Consider the following 16,950-nt stretch of genomic DNA (forward strand, 5'->3'; position numbering starts at 1 on the left):
CTACTTAGTAGATGTGTGGAATTTTTGCTGTATTATTCCGAATTTTCTGATGGTGTTCTATTCTGTATGCATATTGTTGTAAACATTAGGAATAGTTCATATTTGTATAGTGTGGGCATTTACACATCACACCACTTAATCCTTATGCAGTAAGTAGGGCAGTTAATATTATTATTATTCCAATTCTACAGTTAAGGAGCTAAAACTGCAGAACAATTTGTTAAAAATTGGATCGGGACTCTGTTGTTTCTTATTTCGTCCAAATTTGCACGGAAATATGCTGGAGAAGTTTCCTTCAAGTCCAGCCACGCCTTCCTACCCGAACCGTGGTAAGGCACTTACTCAAGGGGGGATTGAATTGTCTTAATAATAGCTAAATGTTTGTTCCAAAAGTAGTTATTCTAAAGTATCAGAGGGGACCTCCAATAATGACTCTGTGAGGGGAAGGATACATACTTAGAAGAAGTAAATTCTTCGGAGGCACAGGCAGGTTTTGTCCTGGCCGCCGCCCCCTGGCTCACTCCGTGACCTTGGACAAATCACTTAACCTTTCCCTATTTACAATAAAGTAAACCGAACGTGTAATATTCATGACTGGCCGCTCAGGGCTCCTGCCAAACACTTTTTTGAAAATTAGGGATCGATTTAAGGTCAATCATAACACAACAATGTCAACTTTTCAATGCAAATATTCTCCAAACCTCAAAGACTGTTTTCACTCTCATTTAAATGGTGACGTCTATTATAAAGGAGAATGGATTTATACTTTCTAAAGATTAATAATTTTTGTCACCAAATTATGAGTATCTTTTGTTAGAAAGAAATTAAACCGACACCTAACTAGACGGAATAAAAAGTGAGCAATTTCTGTTCTATTGCCCTTCCCCTCTGCAGGGGCTCTCGGAGCTTTTTGAAAGCAAGCAGTTTGTTAACCGTAAGGTTCAGAACCTTGTATCAACGCTGATCATGCTTTATGAAAATGGTGTGGGTTCTGGGTACTGTGGTGTGGAAGAAGAGAAAAACCGTGCACAGCGGCCCCAAATCCAGGCCAAAGGGGAAAGAGGAATTAGGAACCGCGGTGCGTCCAGGCTGGTTCCTACTTGGGCCGCGAGTTGGAGCGGCTGCGGTTTAGGGCTTGAGCCTGGCTCGGGAGGCTTTTGGCCAGGAACTTGAGCCCCCTCGCGGCCGAACTGTCCGCGGAGGCCACAAGTCCCTTTAAGACGCCCAGCGGGCAGACCCCGGGCAGAGGGGGCGGGAGGAGGGTCAGCGAGCGCACGCCACGTGACTCGGCTGCCAACTGAGCTCCCGAGTTTGACAGAAGTTTGAATCGGACTCGGGGGCTTTCTGCAGCCGGAGGGGCAGAGCGGCGGTCCCGGCCTCGGCTAGCGCCAGCTGCAGCGCCCCCGCCATCCGCCCAGCCAGTCTGGAGCCCCGGCCGCCGACGGCCGCCCGCGCTCCAGCACAGCTCGCTGCCCCGGCGGCTGATCAGCAGCCCCTCGTCCCACCGCGGTACCCGCAGCTTCCCGGCCAGGGAGCCGAGCCCCGGCGCTGCGCCCCGGCCCCACTCTGAGAGCATGTCTTCGACGGAGGGCTCGAGTCGCGCGGCCGACAAGTCGCCGCGCCAGCAGGTACTACCCGCGCGCCCCTGGGGCTGTCTTACCACCCCTTCTCCACCTGGGCGTCACGCCGGACCCTTATTCCGCCCCCTCCCCGAATGTGAGTGGGAAGAGGACCAGCGCTTTCCTGGGTCCCCCACCGCCCTGACCCTCCGCGGGCCCTGTCTCCGCAGGTGGACCGCCTGCTGGTGGGGTTGCGCTGGCGGCGGCTGGAGGAGCCGTTGGGCTTCATCAAAGTTCTCCAGTGGGTGAGTCGACGCTCTAGCTGTGGGCTATTTCGGGAGCCTGGGCTGTGACGCTGACCCGAAGCAATGTGGCCGGAGTGGGGGGCGGGGAGGTGCTGCGGCCCGCTGTGACGGAAGGGTGGGGGGCGGCGACAGGTGGGCGGGGGAGGGGCGGGCTGGGGCTTCTTCTCCAGCACTTGGTGGCTGGAGAGCGAGGAGCAAGGCATGCGGAGTCCGGGATTCGGTCCTTCTATGTGCAAGGAGCCCTTGCCCAGGGCGCTCACATTTCACCCGGGCGAGAGAACCCGGGTGTAACCTTTCCAGAACTCTGATCCTGCACATACCACTCCTCGGTGGCGGGAGGGGGGAGGAGGACAAGGAGGACGAGGAAAGCTACGGAAGGCAGAGGAGAGGAGGAGTGCGATGGAAACCATCCAGCCCCCAAACCCACCGGGACCTGGCTGATCTTGAATGTGGGCTCCAGGGACAGGGTCCTGGCTGGCAATTGTCCTGTTGAGGTCACTAGAGTGATATGGGTTCTTGTGACTGTGTGAAAGTGTGAATGAATGAATGAATGAATGAATGAAGCCTGGGGCTCTAAGATCAAATAAAAGAAAAAATATTAAGACAATAAAAATCACACTGTGGCCAAAATGTGGCTTGTAGAATCAGATAAAACATTGAGTAGGGAAGCTGGGGCTCTGGGTTTCAGACGTGGACCTGCCTTTTCCAGCTTTGTGACCTTGGGCAAGTCACTTCTTTGGACCTCAGTTTCCAACATTAGTTAACTGTTGATCACACCATCCACAGGGTCCTCTTCTGTTCTAAATGTGTCAGTATGCCAAAATATTGCCCTTCATTAGGCTCACCTCTTGACCTTGAAGAAATCACTTGCCCATAGCTTCAGTTTCCTCTGTAATGGTCACCGGGAAATATATCTCCTTACCTCACTGGTACTTTGAGATATTAGTATATTTTCTGTCCTTAGCAGTGCCCAAGGTTTCCTGAGTGTAAGTTAGGCATGGGGGCAGGTGTAGTCACTCTTTCAAATCATGAAAACTTGTTGGCAGCATTTAGTGCACTATAACAGAGGAGATTTAAGTTAGACAATCTACACACCAAATGATGGGTGAATAACTTAATTAATGTGCTTCCAGCACAGAATTCAGCTAACGAATAAGTTACCATTAAGACTGGGGAGGATTGAGTTCTAGAGGGCTTTTTAACTCACGGGGATGAGCACCGTGTCACCGATTCCTGAATCATCATTTGGATGGGAATCATCAGACCTGGAATTCAGGGGCAATAGTGCATTTGGGGTTATCTCCAGATATCTGAGACCTTGACTGGGGCTATAGGCCAAGCAAGGAGTTCCCGAGAGCAAACTCTGAGACCTGGTGGGGACTTTCCACCCTCCCTACTGCCTCAAGAGCGGTTGGATGGACTGCTGACTGAGCAATTTCACCCCCCCCCCCCCAACTTCCCTGTTCTGATCCACCACTTGAATACCAGTGGTGGCCATATAAGAATGTTATTAAGGCTCCTTGTGACTGCCATCCAGAACTAGGGAGCCATTATGAGGAGCAGAACCTGAAATGTGAGGGTACAATTTTATCATTAAACTAGACAAATAGATCTAGAGGAAATTTGAGAAAGACTGTCAAGGGATAAGGGAAACAATGAGGTTATTAGACCATGGAATCATCCTTTGTGGGGGGGGGGATTCTGAAATCCTTCCATCTTCAAAGTGCCACCCCCCTCCCCACCCACCAATACCATTTTTCTATAAAGGCTGTTTCTATAAAGGCTGCACAAAGCAATGCCTAGGAAAATATCCAGTCTCTTCCCAGGGTAAGCACTGATCCCTAAGAGTTTAGACCCATTTGACTTTTTTGATCTTCAGCTTCTTAGAGAGGGTGATGCCTTTCTCTCATAGTGCTAAATCCAGGGGCCCAGGGCTAGACTCTGAACTCAGCCTTCGTGGGAAGGGCAGCATCAAAGGGAGACATGATTTGCTTTTACTTCCATCCCGGCAGCCTGAATTCAGAGCATGAGTTTCACTGGCCCTAAATCTCTGCAGGATAAGCTCCTGTAAAGGAGCACAGGAACCAGCACCAGTAATGACAGTGAAGATGTCCTTTGGGATTCTCACTCATTTCCTGCTTGGGGGGCTCAGATGCTCCTGGGCTGGAAAAAGAAAAAAAGAACACATAGGTCTTGCATTTATACTAATGACGCTTGAAAACTTTTGTTGACATTGTTATCCAAAAGTAATTTTGCTGGAATCCTGGTAAGAAGAAAGCAATGTTAGACTTTTATTAGTCAGGAGCTTGGCTTAGAGTGTCTTTTTTTTTTTTAAATTCAGAAATTCATCTCACCTCAATTCCAATTCCGGAGTCTCACCAAGTCTTCACAAAGCTAGCAAAATAACATGGGTCTAGATGAATTAGTAAAGAACTGGCTTCCTAAAAAAAAGGGCAGATTTTGAGGTTGATGGGCTTTGGTTTAAATCGAGTCTCCTCTGCTTTGTAGCCATAGAATCTAGGATACCTAGGGTAAGTAACAAAATCTTAGTGGGCCTTTGTTTCGTATATCTAAGTGAGGGTACAATCTATCTTATGGGTTCACTAGAGGCTTATAGGAGGTGATTTCTGTAAAGCATCCAAGCATTCAGTCCAAGCAGCCCAGGAGTTATTCAGTGAGTGTTGGTTCCCCTTTCTCCCGCTCCTAAACCTCCCTTCTCCCCTAAATTTCTTCTTTATGCAGTCTGTCAGCTAGACTTGTCCTTTGGTTGGATTACTCAAATGTCACTGCCAAATCCTCACTTTGAGGGTAAGGCACAAAAGAATCTCCTGAATTACTCAGTCACTCTTCCTATAGTAAGTCATATTATCATCAACTGGGTGTACTCCTGATCAGTAATTCACGTTTGAGGTGCCAAAACCACTTGCTTGGCTCTGTGGGACTCTGTAATGAAAATAAACTATTTCAGTTGGTGTGGGGAATGTGAAAGAATCCCATCAGCGTCCCCATCAGAGTCCATAAAACCAATGAGATGACTGTAGAGGTGAGAGCAGGGGAAGAACTTGTCTTCCTTGTGCCCGGCACTAACTGGGGATGGGAGTGTTCTCAAAGGATCATCACCATCAAGCAAGTCGGCACCAAACTTGTGAGGTTATTCTGACACCTTTCCCAAAGAGAAGCAGAGACGGGAGGAGGAGGGTGTGGAGGGCAGCGTGTGACCATAGTGTCCCCAGCAATACAGGACCAGGAGGAGGAAGGCTGGTTGGCATCAGACCTTAAGAGAGTCCTCCCTCCCTCCACCAACCCATCCCCAGCTCAGGGACTCCATTTCTCCTTGATTCCTGTTCTTTCTGAGCAGTTTGCTCAACTTAGATCTTCGTGTTTGGTGACATGGATGGTTTCAGTTCTTTCCTGCTCTTCCCTGTGCCTCAGTCTCCTGGCACATTTAGGGAAGAAGGCAAATCTGGTGCCAAAAGGTCGAGGAGGCCAGGTTAGGGTGTCTTTCTCTGCTCCTACATCCCAAGTACAGAGCTACTCCCTGCCTCCTTATAATCTTTGCTGAACATAAGAGACATCTCTCTCTCTGTCTCTCTCTCTCTCTTTCTTTTTGAGCCTTAATAACTTTGTGATGCAGAATTTTATTTTGTTTGAGCATGACACTTTTTTCCTTGTTATAAACTTGAAAGAGAAGATACCAGGTCTTATTCATCTTTGTGTTACCAGCACTTGACACATACGGGATGGTCAGTAACTGTTGATTAATGAATAAATGAAGTAGAAAGAGCACTGGACAGGGAATCAGGAGATTTAAATTCCAAGGTTGGCTCTCACAATGGCTAAATGGGAACTTGGGAGAGTCACTTGATCTTAAAGTTCCTTGGTGGGACTTTAATTTCCACCTCTGTGAAATGAGACCATTGGGCTTAATAATCTCTGAGATCTTTTTTTTTTTTAATAAAGATTTTATTTATTTATTGGTCAGAGAGAGAGCAAGCATGTGCAAGAGAGCACAAGCAGGGAAAAAGGAGTAGAGGGAAAAGCAAGCTCCCCACTGGGCAAGGATCCTGACATGGGGCTCAATCCCAGGACCCTGGGATCATGACCCGCACTGAAGGCAGCTGCTTACCCACCTGAGCCACCCAGGCACCCTCATCTGAGCTCTTTTTTGCTCTGCTGTCTTGTGAAACTGTGAGGTTCCCCTCAGATTTTTCCCTTTGTCTACTTACCTAGCAAACTTTACGTTTTCTGGCATCATATGGCTGTGTGATGTTCAGATTTAATTATATATTCTGATTGATAAAGAGCTGTGTAAGGTGGCTAGGGATTCCCGACTTTCAGAGAATCAGAAGAGAATATAGCTAGTACTAAAACTCTTGTGGTATATTTCATTCTTGGAGGAATCACAGAACAGGGTCAGGATTTTCAGAACTTCAAGGTTATCATCTAAGTATAGCAGAACTTTGGACAATGATGGTGAAGATCTATGGTCTATGTTGTCCAGTATGGTACCTGCTAGCCCCATGTGGCTATTAAAATGTTGCCCTTGGAATGTGGCTAGTGTGATGGAGCATCTGAATTTTTAACTTTATTTAATTTTAATGAGTTTGAATGTAAATAGCCACACTCAGCTACTACTGGCTACTGTGGTGGATAAAGCAGCCCTAGAGCACGAGTTCCACAAAGACAGAGATTTTTCTCTTTTGTTCACTACTAAATGATAGTACCTAGAACAGTGCCTGGTACACAGTAGGTGCTCAATAAGTATCATCTTTTTTTAGATGTGCCTGTCAAGGAAGTGCTGGTGAAGAGAAGGCTCCGCAACTGACCATTCATTGCCCAAAGTTAGGAATACCTATTTTCTTAGGGGGCCTAGATAGAGCTAACTGCCAATGGGTAAAAATATATCCAACTGTGCTCCCCTTCCTAGAATGGCACACCCTAATTGTGTGTCCACTTCTGAGGCCCGGAAGCTAAGAGGAATAAAGAAAACCGTAAGAGGCTCACAGAGCTGACAAAAATTCGGGAATTCCTATGAGGAAGAGCTAGAAGGCACCATTGTTACGCCAATGAGGAGGCTGGGGTCTATATGGGGTAATGAGGCCGAGGCTTTGGGGAACTTCTCTTCAGCTCTGTCAACAGGAGCCAAGAGGGCTCCACTTCAGCCTCTGTAAATTAAGCCAGATGAGGAGGTTATTTAGGTCCTGGAGAGAGTGACACTCTCTCCTTTCCTGATGTTTTTTAAAAATGGAGACAATTCTCATTTGTCTGAACTAAACCTCCTGGAAACAGAGAGGTGTTCACTGTGACCTTTAGAGAGGGGTCAATGGCTCCAGCACGAAGAAGCTCTGCCAGGCTGGGCGATGCGAGGTGGGGCAGTGGCGCCAGGCCCTAGCCAGGGGCAGAGCACAGCTGCTGGCCAGCGCAGCCAAGAGCACACTGACAGCATTACCCTCATTCTGTGAGAGCAGGGCCTCTTGACTGCCCACTCCAAACCCCTCCTTGAACAGATGAGAAAACGGAGACTCAGAGAGCGGAGCGCTTTATTAGAGTTTGCCCGGCTACTGAGTGACCGGACCCAGGCTAGAACCCAGATTTCCTAACTCCTAACCCAGGCCTCTTCTCACTCCACAACACTCGGAAGCATTAGGAAAATCACGTGCACACAGCTCTATTCTAAACGCTGATTGCAAGCCTGGGACATAGATGAGCTGTCTTCTAGGTGCTTAATGTCCAAGACACCAAGACATGGAGAAACACACAGAAAACGATCATTAGCAGAATAAGCTCTGTGCTTACTCAGAATGATTCCATCATGTACAAGCCTGTACGAGGTAAGTGCATAGGAGATGGGGCCTGGACCGACGATGTGGGACATTTAGAGAGTCCAGCTTCTTGCCTCCTTTTCTAACCAGTGTGTTTTCCCAGAAAGAAATTTGAAAACCATAGGGTAAGGAAATTTCATCTCACTCAAGACAGGAGGTTTAGTAAAATGTGATGAAAAGTGGAGAGGAAAACAATTCAAGTGATCTGAAATGCCCCTGGTTCTTAACACTGGGTGATGGCAGCATCAACAGATTACAAAGGGAAACACCACTGGGGAGTGAGTGGAGGCTGATAAGGCAAGTGGAAGGTACTTTCCTCTGGGCTTGAGCCAGGACGGTCAGCAGAGACGTGGCCAGCACTCTGGCTGTGAGGAAAAGAACCTCTGGGGGAGGAGAAGTTAGCAGAGCGTGGGACAGCTCCCTGCCTAGTTCCCCTCTGAAGGCTTGGCAGAAGTTGTCCCTTTTAGCTATACCTCCAGTGAGGCAGGAAGCCACTGGAAGGTAGTGACACGGTGACAAGATTCAACAACAACTCCAAAGGAGAAATGGAAAAAATTCCAACACATGCCTGATCCCAGGTGGCACAGAGGAACCTGTTTCTAGGGTGTCTCTCCCCTGGGGAGGAAATTCAGGTCCTGCTTTATGCTAGACGTTTCCAAAAGCCTGAATAGCTTTGAGTACGTCATCATCTTAAGGAGGTTACCTGTCACATCCAGTGAGGAGATGTGGAAACTATCCATTTGTTCCCTCTACGTCTCCCTTCTGGACACCACTCCAAATCAACCTCCTTCATTGGGCTATTTGGTCTGGCACTCAGGTGCAGTGAGCACAGCAACCTGAGGCGGGAATGCCAAGGGAAGCCATGAGTCCCTTCCTAGGAGGGACTTGATTAAAGGAAATCCTTCCCGCCCCTGTAACCGCACCTGCTGAGAGTCAGAAGGTGGTTCTGAGGAGATATTCCTTGGCCAGCTGAGGCCTTCCTACTCTCAAAGGGCCTTCCCTCTCCCTCAGCTCTTTGCTATTTTCGCCTTCGGGTCCTGCGGCTCCTACAGCGGGGAGACAGGAGCAACAGTTCGCTGCAACAACGAAGCCAAGGATGTGAGCTCCATCATTGTTTTGTTCGGCTATCCCTTCAGGTGAGCAGGAATGGATTCTGACCCCACACAGCCTCCCTCGCTGGTTTAACAGGACCTGCTTGGTCTCTTCCTCCTCCAGAAGCCTAATGAACAACCTTCTACTGAACCATGCCAGGTTCAAATAGAACTACAAAACTTGGGTCCTTCCCACCCTTTAGGAATTTCAGACACACTAACCATAGAAAAATATCAGGGAAAATCAGATAGGTCATTGTTATAATGATGTTCCAGTCCATAGATAACCAAGAGCAGGGAACAAGGGTTCCTACAGAAAGAACTCATGGAGTTTGGGATGGAGGCTAATTGCACAGGTCTCTCTGACCTTCAGTGACCTTCTCCTTGCCTTGAAGGTTAGGGAGCTTGTTAGTACCTAGATCCAGAAAGTTGATGTGGGGCGCTCACCTAGTACCCTAGAATCCAAGGAGGTACACCTTGACCAGGAGGTAGAAAAGAAGACTCTTTCCTGGCTATTTAAGAGCCTATGGAGGGGAGTCCCAAATGCTCAGAAGAGCACTGGGGACAGGGCTTGCCTTCTCAGAAATTTTTAGCACCAATAGTCAAGTTAGGTTAACTGTCTCTCATATATAAAAGGGTGTTTATTTATTTTTTCCCCTGTCCTTTTTGGTCCCATATAGTCCAATGGGGCAGGGGTGCCTTATTTAGGCCTGAGAATGGGTAAGTCCAACCCTAACCTGGCCACTGTGGACCTGTACTCTCCCAGGGGCAAAATGAAGCTGATCTCCCTGGTGGTTTGGCCACCAGAAATAGATGGCACTGTATATGTATTGTAGTTGTGACCTAAAGGGCCCTGAAGACACTTGGAAATACACGGTCTCTGTATCTGGACAAAGGGGTGGGTAGCAGCTGAATGGGAGGTAGAGTTGGACCAGATTTCTGGGGATGTTCCTGTCTTGACTGCAAGGTAGCCTCTAGAAACATTCCTACCCCAGGCTTCCTTCCTTGGCTCTGTAAGAGTCCCAGGGCAAGAAGCAGCCCATGATGACTCCCAGCTCGGGCTGGTCCCCTGCCTCCACAGGGCGAGGATTGCCTCGAGCTCAGGATGGCACCTCCTGCCCCCTGCAGGTTGAACCGGGTCCAGTATGAGATGCCCCTCTGTGATGATGACTCCACTTCCAAGACCATGCACCTGATGGGGGATTTCTCTGCTCCTGCCGAGTTCTTTGTGACCCTGGGCATCTTCTCCTTCTTCTACACCATGGCTGCGCTAGTCCTCTACCTGCGCTTCCACAACCTCTACACAGAGAACAAGCGCTTCCCACTGGTGGTGAGTGCACATCGGCCAGAAGGGATGGGGTAGAGAAACTGAGGAGATGCACCTTCTGGGACTGATGTCACATTGGGGAGGGAGGACACCCCTTTGTGGAACCTGAAGGTCTCCCTGCCAGCTCTTCGCTGTTCATCCCCTTCAGGTTCTGTGACTCCCACAGCTCTGAGGACTCTGCTTCTACCAAGCCCCCATCACTTGCTGTGCTCACAGATGGCAAAATAGCATCAAGAAGTGCACCCTGGAGCCTGACTACCTGGGTTCAGATTCCAGGACAGTCCTTTACTAGATGTGTGCTCTTGGACAAGTCACTTCCACTGAGTTTTCTCAATATAAAATATGGATAAAAGAATACCTATCTCATAGCATGTGGGGGGGTTAAGTGAAAATGCATGTACTACGGAAAGAGCCTAGATGTCCATCAACAGATGAATGGATAAAGAAGATGTGGTATATATACACAATGGAATACTATGCAGCCATCAAAACCCTGAAATCCTGCCATTTGCAATGACATGGATGGAACTAGAGCGGATTATGCTAAGCGAAATAAGTCAATCAGAGAAAGACAATTATCATATGCTCTCTCTGAAAGGAGGAATTTAAGAGGCAGAGTGAGAGGTCATGGGGGGTAGGGAGGGGAAAAAATGAAACAAGATGGGACCAGGGAGAGAGAGAAACCATAAGAGAATTTTATTTTATTTTATTTTTAAAGATTTTATTTATTTATCTGAAAGACAGAGATCACAAGTAGGCAGAGAGAGAGGAAGAATCAGGCTCCCAGTTGAGCAGAGAGCCCGATGGGGTCGCGATCCCAGGACCGTGGGACCATGACCTGAGCTGAAAGCAGAGGCCTTAACCCACTGAGCCACCCAGGCTCCCAACCATAAGAGACTTTTAATCCCAGGAAAGAAACTGAGAGTTGCTAGGGGGTGGGAGGGGAGGGATGGGGTGGCTGGGTTTTGGAGATTGGGGAGGGTATATGCTATGGTGAGTGCTGTGAATTGTGTAAGACTAATGATTCACAGACCTGTACCCCCAAAGCAAGTAGTACATTATATGTTAATTTAAAAAACTCTAAAAAATTAAAAATTAAAAAAAAAAAAGAAAATGCGTGTAAATATCTGGTGTCTAGTTAGCTTCAGTGAGTGTTAGCCATCATTAATATTCACCCGCCTCTACCATTTTCCTATCCCAGGCATGCAAGGTGAAGGGGTAACTTACACGACCCCATTTGTCTCCTGTAGTCTGCTCTCTGCCACCAGCTGTAGCTGAGCAATGGTGATCAAAGAAAAGGCTTGAAGTCGAGAGTGCGCGTTTAGGCCACCTGGGTTTGGGGGTGGCAGTGACCAGCAGGTGCCTTGATACATTGTTGCCTGAACTCAGTTCTGAGGGACTGGACGGGGGTAGCCCTGGATGGCAGCATTCCTTGGGTGGCAGTGAACAAATTCCTTAAGATGACTTGGGCTCCCTGAGGCTCCAGATGTTGGGTAGGATGGCAAGAGGTAGCTGTCCTAGCACTGCAGGATCCCAATGCCTTATAGCCAGAGGAAGAGAAGCAGACAATCAGGGGGGCCTTTCTGAGTACATTTCCTGTCCCTCTACTCCTCCCAGGACTTCTGTGTGACTGTCTCCTTCACCTTCTTCTGGCTGGTAGCTGCGGCCGCCTGGGGCAAGGGCTTGACGGACATCAAGGGGGCCACGCGGCCATCTAGCCTGACAGCAGCCATGTCTGTGTGCCATGGAGAGGAAGCAGTGTGCAGTGCTGGGGCCACACCCTCGATGGGACTGGCCAACATCTCTGTGGTGAGACCTGCAGCCGCTGAAGGGGTCTAGGGGAGGCAGTGTTATCCCAGATACCCAGCTAGCACATTCTGAGAGAAGCCGAGGGGTGTCTCTCCAGCTGGTATCCCCTACAACTGGAGCGGGTGACCCTGGCACCTAAGGATGGCTGCTGGCCTCTGGGTGACCCTGAGAGGCCATTTTCTTTTTTTGGGTGGGGGACCCAAGAGCCACTTAGCCTCCTGTTCTTTCCTCCTTCTGTATTCTGCCCTCCTATCTCCCTTCTCACCACATCCAGGCATGCTCCCACCCCTCCTGCCTCTTGACAATGTGTGTGCATGTGTGTGCACGTGTGCACATGTGCATGCGAGCATGTGAAGGGGTGCACAGGCTGTGGTGGGGCTCAAGACTGGGAGCACACCCAGAGTGAGAGAAAGGGGTTCACTGTCACTCAGGTCTCCAGGCAGGAAAGGGGCTTTGGGCAGGGGTGGGTCCAGCTGGTACACACTGGTTTGGCCATCCTGGTTATTAGAATGCTGAAATCTTTCCATATCAGTTGGCACATAGCTGAGGCTTTGAGCTTTTCAGATGCCCCTTGTTACCTTAGTCCTGCCCTGAAAATGGCCTGGAACTCCCCAAGTCCCAGACACTGAAGGGTTTTCATCGCTGGCATACCAGGGAGCCTTCTAGACCTTGCTGGAACCCTGCTGATAGGTTTTAGCCCCCAACATTTTATTGTAAAAAGTTTCACACATACAGTAAAGTTGAAAGACTTTTACAATGAACACCCATACCCACGTCACCTAAATTGTATGATTAATTTTTTCCTAGACATGCTTTATCACGTATCTATCTGCCCTCTTTATCCATCAAACCACTGTATTCTTTTGTTTTTTAGATTTTATTTTTAAATTTATTTGACAAAGAGAGGGAGACCACAAGTAGGCAGAGAGGCAGGCAGAGAGAGAGGGGGAAGCAGGCTCTCCGCTGAGCAGAGCCCGATGTGGGGCTCCATCCCAGGACCCTGAGATCATGACCTGAGCTGAAGGCAGAGGATTAACCCACTGAGTCATTCAGGCACCCCAAACCACCATATTTTTATTTTTTATTTTTTATTTTTTTAAAGATTTTATTTATTTATTTGACAGACAGAGATCACAAGTAGGCAGAGAGGCAGGCAGAGAGAGGAAGGGAAGCAGGCTCCCCGCTGAGCAGAGAGCCCGATGCGGGACTGGATCCCAGGACCCTGAGATCATGACCTGAGCCGAAGGCAGTGGCCTAACCCACTGAGCCACCCAGGCGCCCAAACCACCATATTTTTAATGCATTTCAAAGTTAATTGTGGACATCAGTATGCTCCCCTGCCCCAGTACTTCCTGCTGATAGGTTCTTAAGTATTTTTGAATAAATGTTTGAATACAGCTGTGGCTGGGTCCCTGGCCTCAGGAAAGGAGCACCTTGGACAGCTCTGGTCACACCCACCCTTGGAAAAGGCACTTGGGACCCTGCTGTGGAAAGCGCCTTGCTCTGCTTTGCGTGATGCTTCGCTCCAGGGGCCAGAGTCTCCCAGCGATCAAGCTACAGCTCAGGTGCATGCTGTGGACAGTGAGAGACTTTGGCCTGAGAACCGCTAGTGGGAATCAGCACTGAACCTGCCTCTACATCCAGTTCTCTGTATTTTAGTATATGTGCTGCTGAAGCGAGCACTCAGTTCTTTGTTATTTTAGTCTTCCCAGCCCTCTGCCTTCTCCCTCACCCACCCCAGGGACTCCCCCTCCCTGCTCCACAATGCCCTCCTTACCACTCTCACAAACTCCCCTGGTGTTTTGCAGCTCTTCGGCTTCATCAACTTTTTCCTGTGGGCTGGGAACTGTTGGTTTGTGTTCAAGGAGACCCCATGGCACGGGAAGGGCCAGGACCAGGGCCAGGGCCCTAGCCAGGAGAGCGCAGCGGAGCAGGGAGCAGTGGAGAAGCAGTAAGCAGCCCCTACCTGGCTACTCCCGAACAGGACAGCACCTCTTCAACCACCTCCGGCTTCCAGGACCTCCTTCTTCCTTCTCCAACTCCCCTCCCCGATCATTCTGGGCTCTGAGCTTTGAGACGACGCTAATGGATGGGCAGGCATCAGCTGTCAGAAACCCGGGCAGCCCTCCCAGTGGCTTCCTATCCAGCCTCTGGCTGGAGCCTCGGAAGGCAGGAGCTCAGTGCTTCTTGTCTACTGCCTGAAACCCAGCATCTTACTTGGGGTCTTACTCGTACCCTTGCAGCCTCTGAGAATGAGCATCTACTGCAAGGGGCTGGAGAGCAGAGTCCTGAGACTGGTTCCTAGCAGCCACTTTTATCAACCTGTTGGCTTCAATAAAAGTGGGGGGAGGGGAAATTGGCTGGCAACCTTTTTCCTGTTCCCTTGCATGAAGGGCCCACCAGTGGTTCAGGAACTCCCCGCCCCCCCCAGTGGCTGTCATCTAAGACTTGTGTCTCCCCAATCACCAGTCAGCCCCAGCTCTCCCACTTTTCCCTCTGGCCTCTGCTCACCCACACAGCCTACCATGTGGGAAGCCACAACTAGCCTAGAAAAAAGCTCTGTAGAGGGTCCTGATGAGGCCTGGACTTAGTGGGGAGCAGAAATATTGCAACTGGGTTGCAACTTCAAGACACTGAAGCCAGGGCACTTGCTGGGGAAGCATTTCTTCTGTTCCCTCTGTCCTTCCAACCCTCCAGGCTGGGGCACTTTCTACCAAAACTACACTACACTTGTACTTGCCCTAGAAATCTGACTTTCCTTCCTGGCCTCCTTCTTGGGCTTAGTCCCACATATAGGACACAAGATGAGGGGTCTAGGAACATCTCCATTTCAGTCCTCCCTGCCTCCAATCTTTCCGTCCATCTCCCTTCCCCAGCCTCTTGGGTCTGAGGCATTCAAGATCCTTTCCCATGTCTTTCTAGGCCTTCCTTTCATTCCTGTGGGTCCAGATAGGGACTTTGGAAGGGTCCAAAGGACCATCATGAGGCTAAGTTGCCCAGAGCCCCAGGACATGGATGGATGGGCCCATTTCTTCCTCATCCCCCCCCCCCCCAACCCACAATTCCTGCTCTGGCCTCTTTTTCATACTTCCCTGTCTCACCTTTACAAAAGGACATGCCCTCTTGGTTTGCCCTCATTTCCTCCTCTGCTTCCTCATTTCTCCCAGGCTCTATCCCTTCCCACCCGAACCCTGTCCAGGGCAGGCCAATGCTATTGGTGCTTCTTCACTTCGGGACCCAGTTCCATATTTGTCTTTGATATGTCTCCTCTTTCTGACACCTCCTTCAGTCCCTCTCTGGACCCCAGGGCCTAAGAGTCAATGCTGACTGGCAAAGGGACATCATTTCCTACCCAACTCAAAGCATTTCAGTCAGCCCTGGCCATACGGCTCCTCAGAGAAGGATGAAGAAAGAAGAATCCAGCCATTTTCCAATCTGGTGCCAGTTGGCCCACTTATCATCCCAAAGGTGAATGTGCCCTGTGCCAATTTCTCCTCAGGACTGAGACAATCCCTTCAACCTTCTCACCTTCCTAAACACCATCCATAGTAATGTGCACATGACTGGGGTACCCAGAAGACAGGATATTTGACTTTGGGCTATCACTTCTTCTTTGGGTCAGAGTTTCCCCACTTGACAGGGGGAGTGTGAAATTTATCCTCAAATGCTCCAGAACATTTCAGTGAAAGAATTAGATTTTCTGTTCTGTTTTGTTTTGTTTTTAGATTTTGGGGAAGGGATTTAAGGAGGGAAGAGAGGAGTTGGGGATGAGTGTTTCTAAGTCTGAACCCCTCTCTGTCCTGAGCTGTCCCCATGGTTACTCTAGGAAGAGGGGGAACAGTTTTGCCTGCAGCTCCAGAGACACAGAGAACAAAGAGGTGACGATTTTTCTTTAAGCTGGCCCCTGTGAGGGTCTGTGAGCAGCTTCTACTGGAACTTTGTTTGGATTCTGTGTATATATCTATAATTTATTTGAAATGTGACGGATAAAATGTTCTCATTTGGGGGCTGAAGTTAGCAACTGGCCCTCGAGCTAGGGCAAGGTGGCTGGGGTGGGTATGAACTTCTGCCAAGGACTCCTAGCCCAGAACTCTCAGGAAGCTCTTTCTCCTTCTCAAGAGCTGGCTTGTTCTCTTCCAGAAGGGCCTTGGTTTTGGCTATGGCCTTGCTTTCCATGACCTAAGAGGAAATCCTACTTCACCTCATTACCTCCAGAGGGCTGGGCTAGGCAAAGAGCTGAGGGCAGATCTGTTCCCATAGGATTCATGCCCCTCCGACCAGGGCTGGCACTACTGCTTTGCCTAGTGGGGCCTGGGGTAGGAGACTGTGTCTAGTTTCTCCAGATTGTAGGAGGCCAACAGGCAGGGCACTCACCCTCCGCCCTACTAAACTCTGACACTGCCAGGGTGCACACGAAGGACATTTTCAGAATTTTGAGTTCCGTCCACTATCATGATCATAGGTCTCCTACTTCTGGGATTGAAGATCGGGGCTGGGTGGGGGGAGAATGTTGCATGTTGTTTTCTGGTGCTTGTTATTACACATTTAAATAAACAGTGCTTCAAAACATTTGCTATGACAGAGCTAAGACTAGAGCCCTTCCAGGGATTTTTATTCTCTTCCTCCCATTGCTTTACATTCTTGGACAAATAGCAGCATTTCCGCCAAAACATCATTCCACTTTTCCCCACTCTGCACCCCAAGCAATAGAGTCTGCGTTTTCTCTTTTGAGAGAAACCAATTAGTCCAAAGTAACTGAGACTCTTTACCACATTTGAGCAAACTCAAAAGGCAAGAGATAGTAGCTTCCACTATGCTGTTTTCATCTGCTCTCTTAAGCTTCCTGTCAGGAGGTGAGAGCCATATGTCTTGCCCTTTTAACTATAAAGATTCTTCCTGAACAAACTTGCACCTCTATCCCCCTTCGGACAAGTGACTTCCAGAAAAACGCACTTGGACACGATGTCACAATTTCAACAAGATCCTGGTCGACGCCCCCCACCCCTTCCCAGGGATCATCTGTAGTTCTCAGCTTAA

The 16,950-nt window shown here is 49.1% G+C and overlaps 1 protein-coding gene across 1 annotated transcript; it reads left to right on the forward strand.

The window, feature by feature from the left end:
- The first annotated feature begins 1,297 nt into the window (after positions 1-1,297).
- SYPL2 (synaptophysin like 2) lies at positions 1,298-14,913 on the forward strand. Its single transcript, XM_059374232.1, has 6 exons — positions 1,298-1,628; positions 1,790-1,864; positions 8,698-8,822; positions 9,906-10,107; positions 11,722-11,913; positions 13,722-14,913. Exons 1-6 carry the CDS (start codon positions 1,575-1,577, stop codon positions 13,866-13,868), a joined length of 795 nt encoding a protein of 264 aa, XP_059230215.1. The 5' UTR covers positions 1,298-1,574; the 3' UTR covers positions 13,869-14,913.
- Positions 14,914-16,950: the final 2,037 nt, after the last annotated feature.

Source organism: Mustela nigripes, chromosome 14, assembly GCF_022355385.1.
Source record: "Mustela nigripes isolate SB6536 chromosome 14, MUSNIG.SB6536, whole genome shotgun sequence".
In the NCBI taxonomy this organism is placed as follows: Eukaryota; Metazoa; Chordata; class Mammalia; order Carnivora; family Mustelidae; genus Mustela; species Mustela nigripes.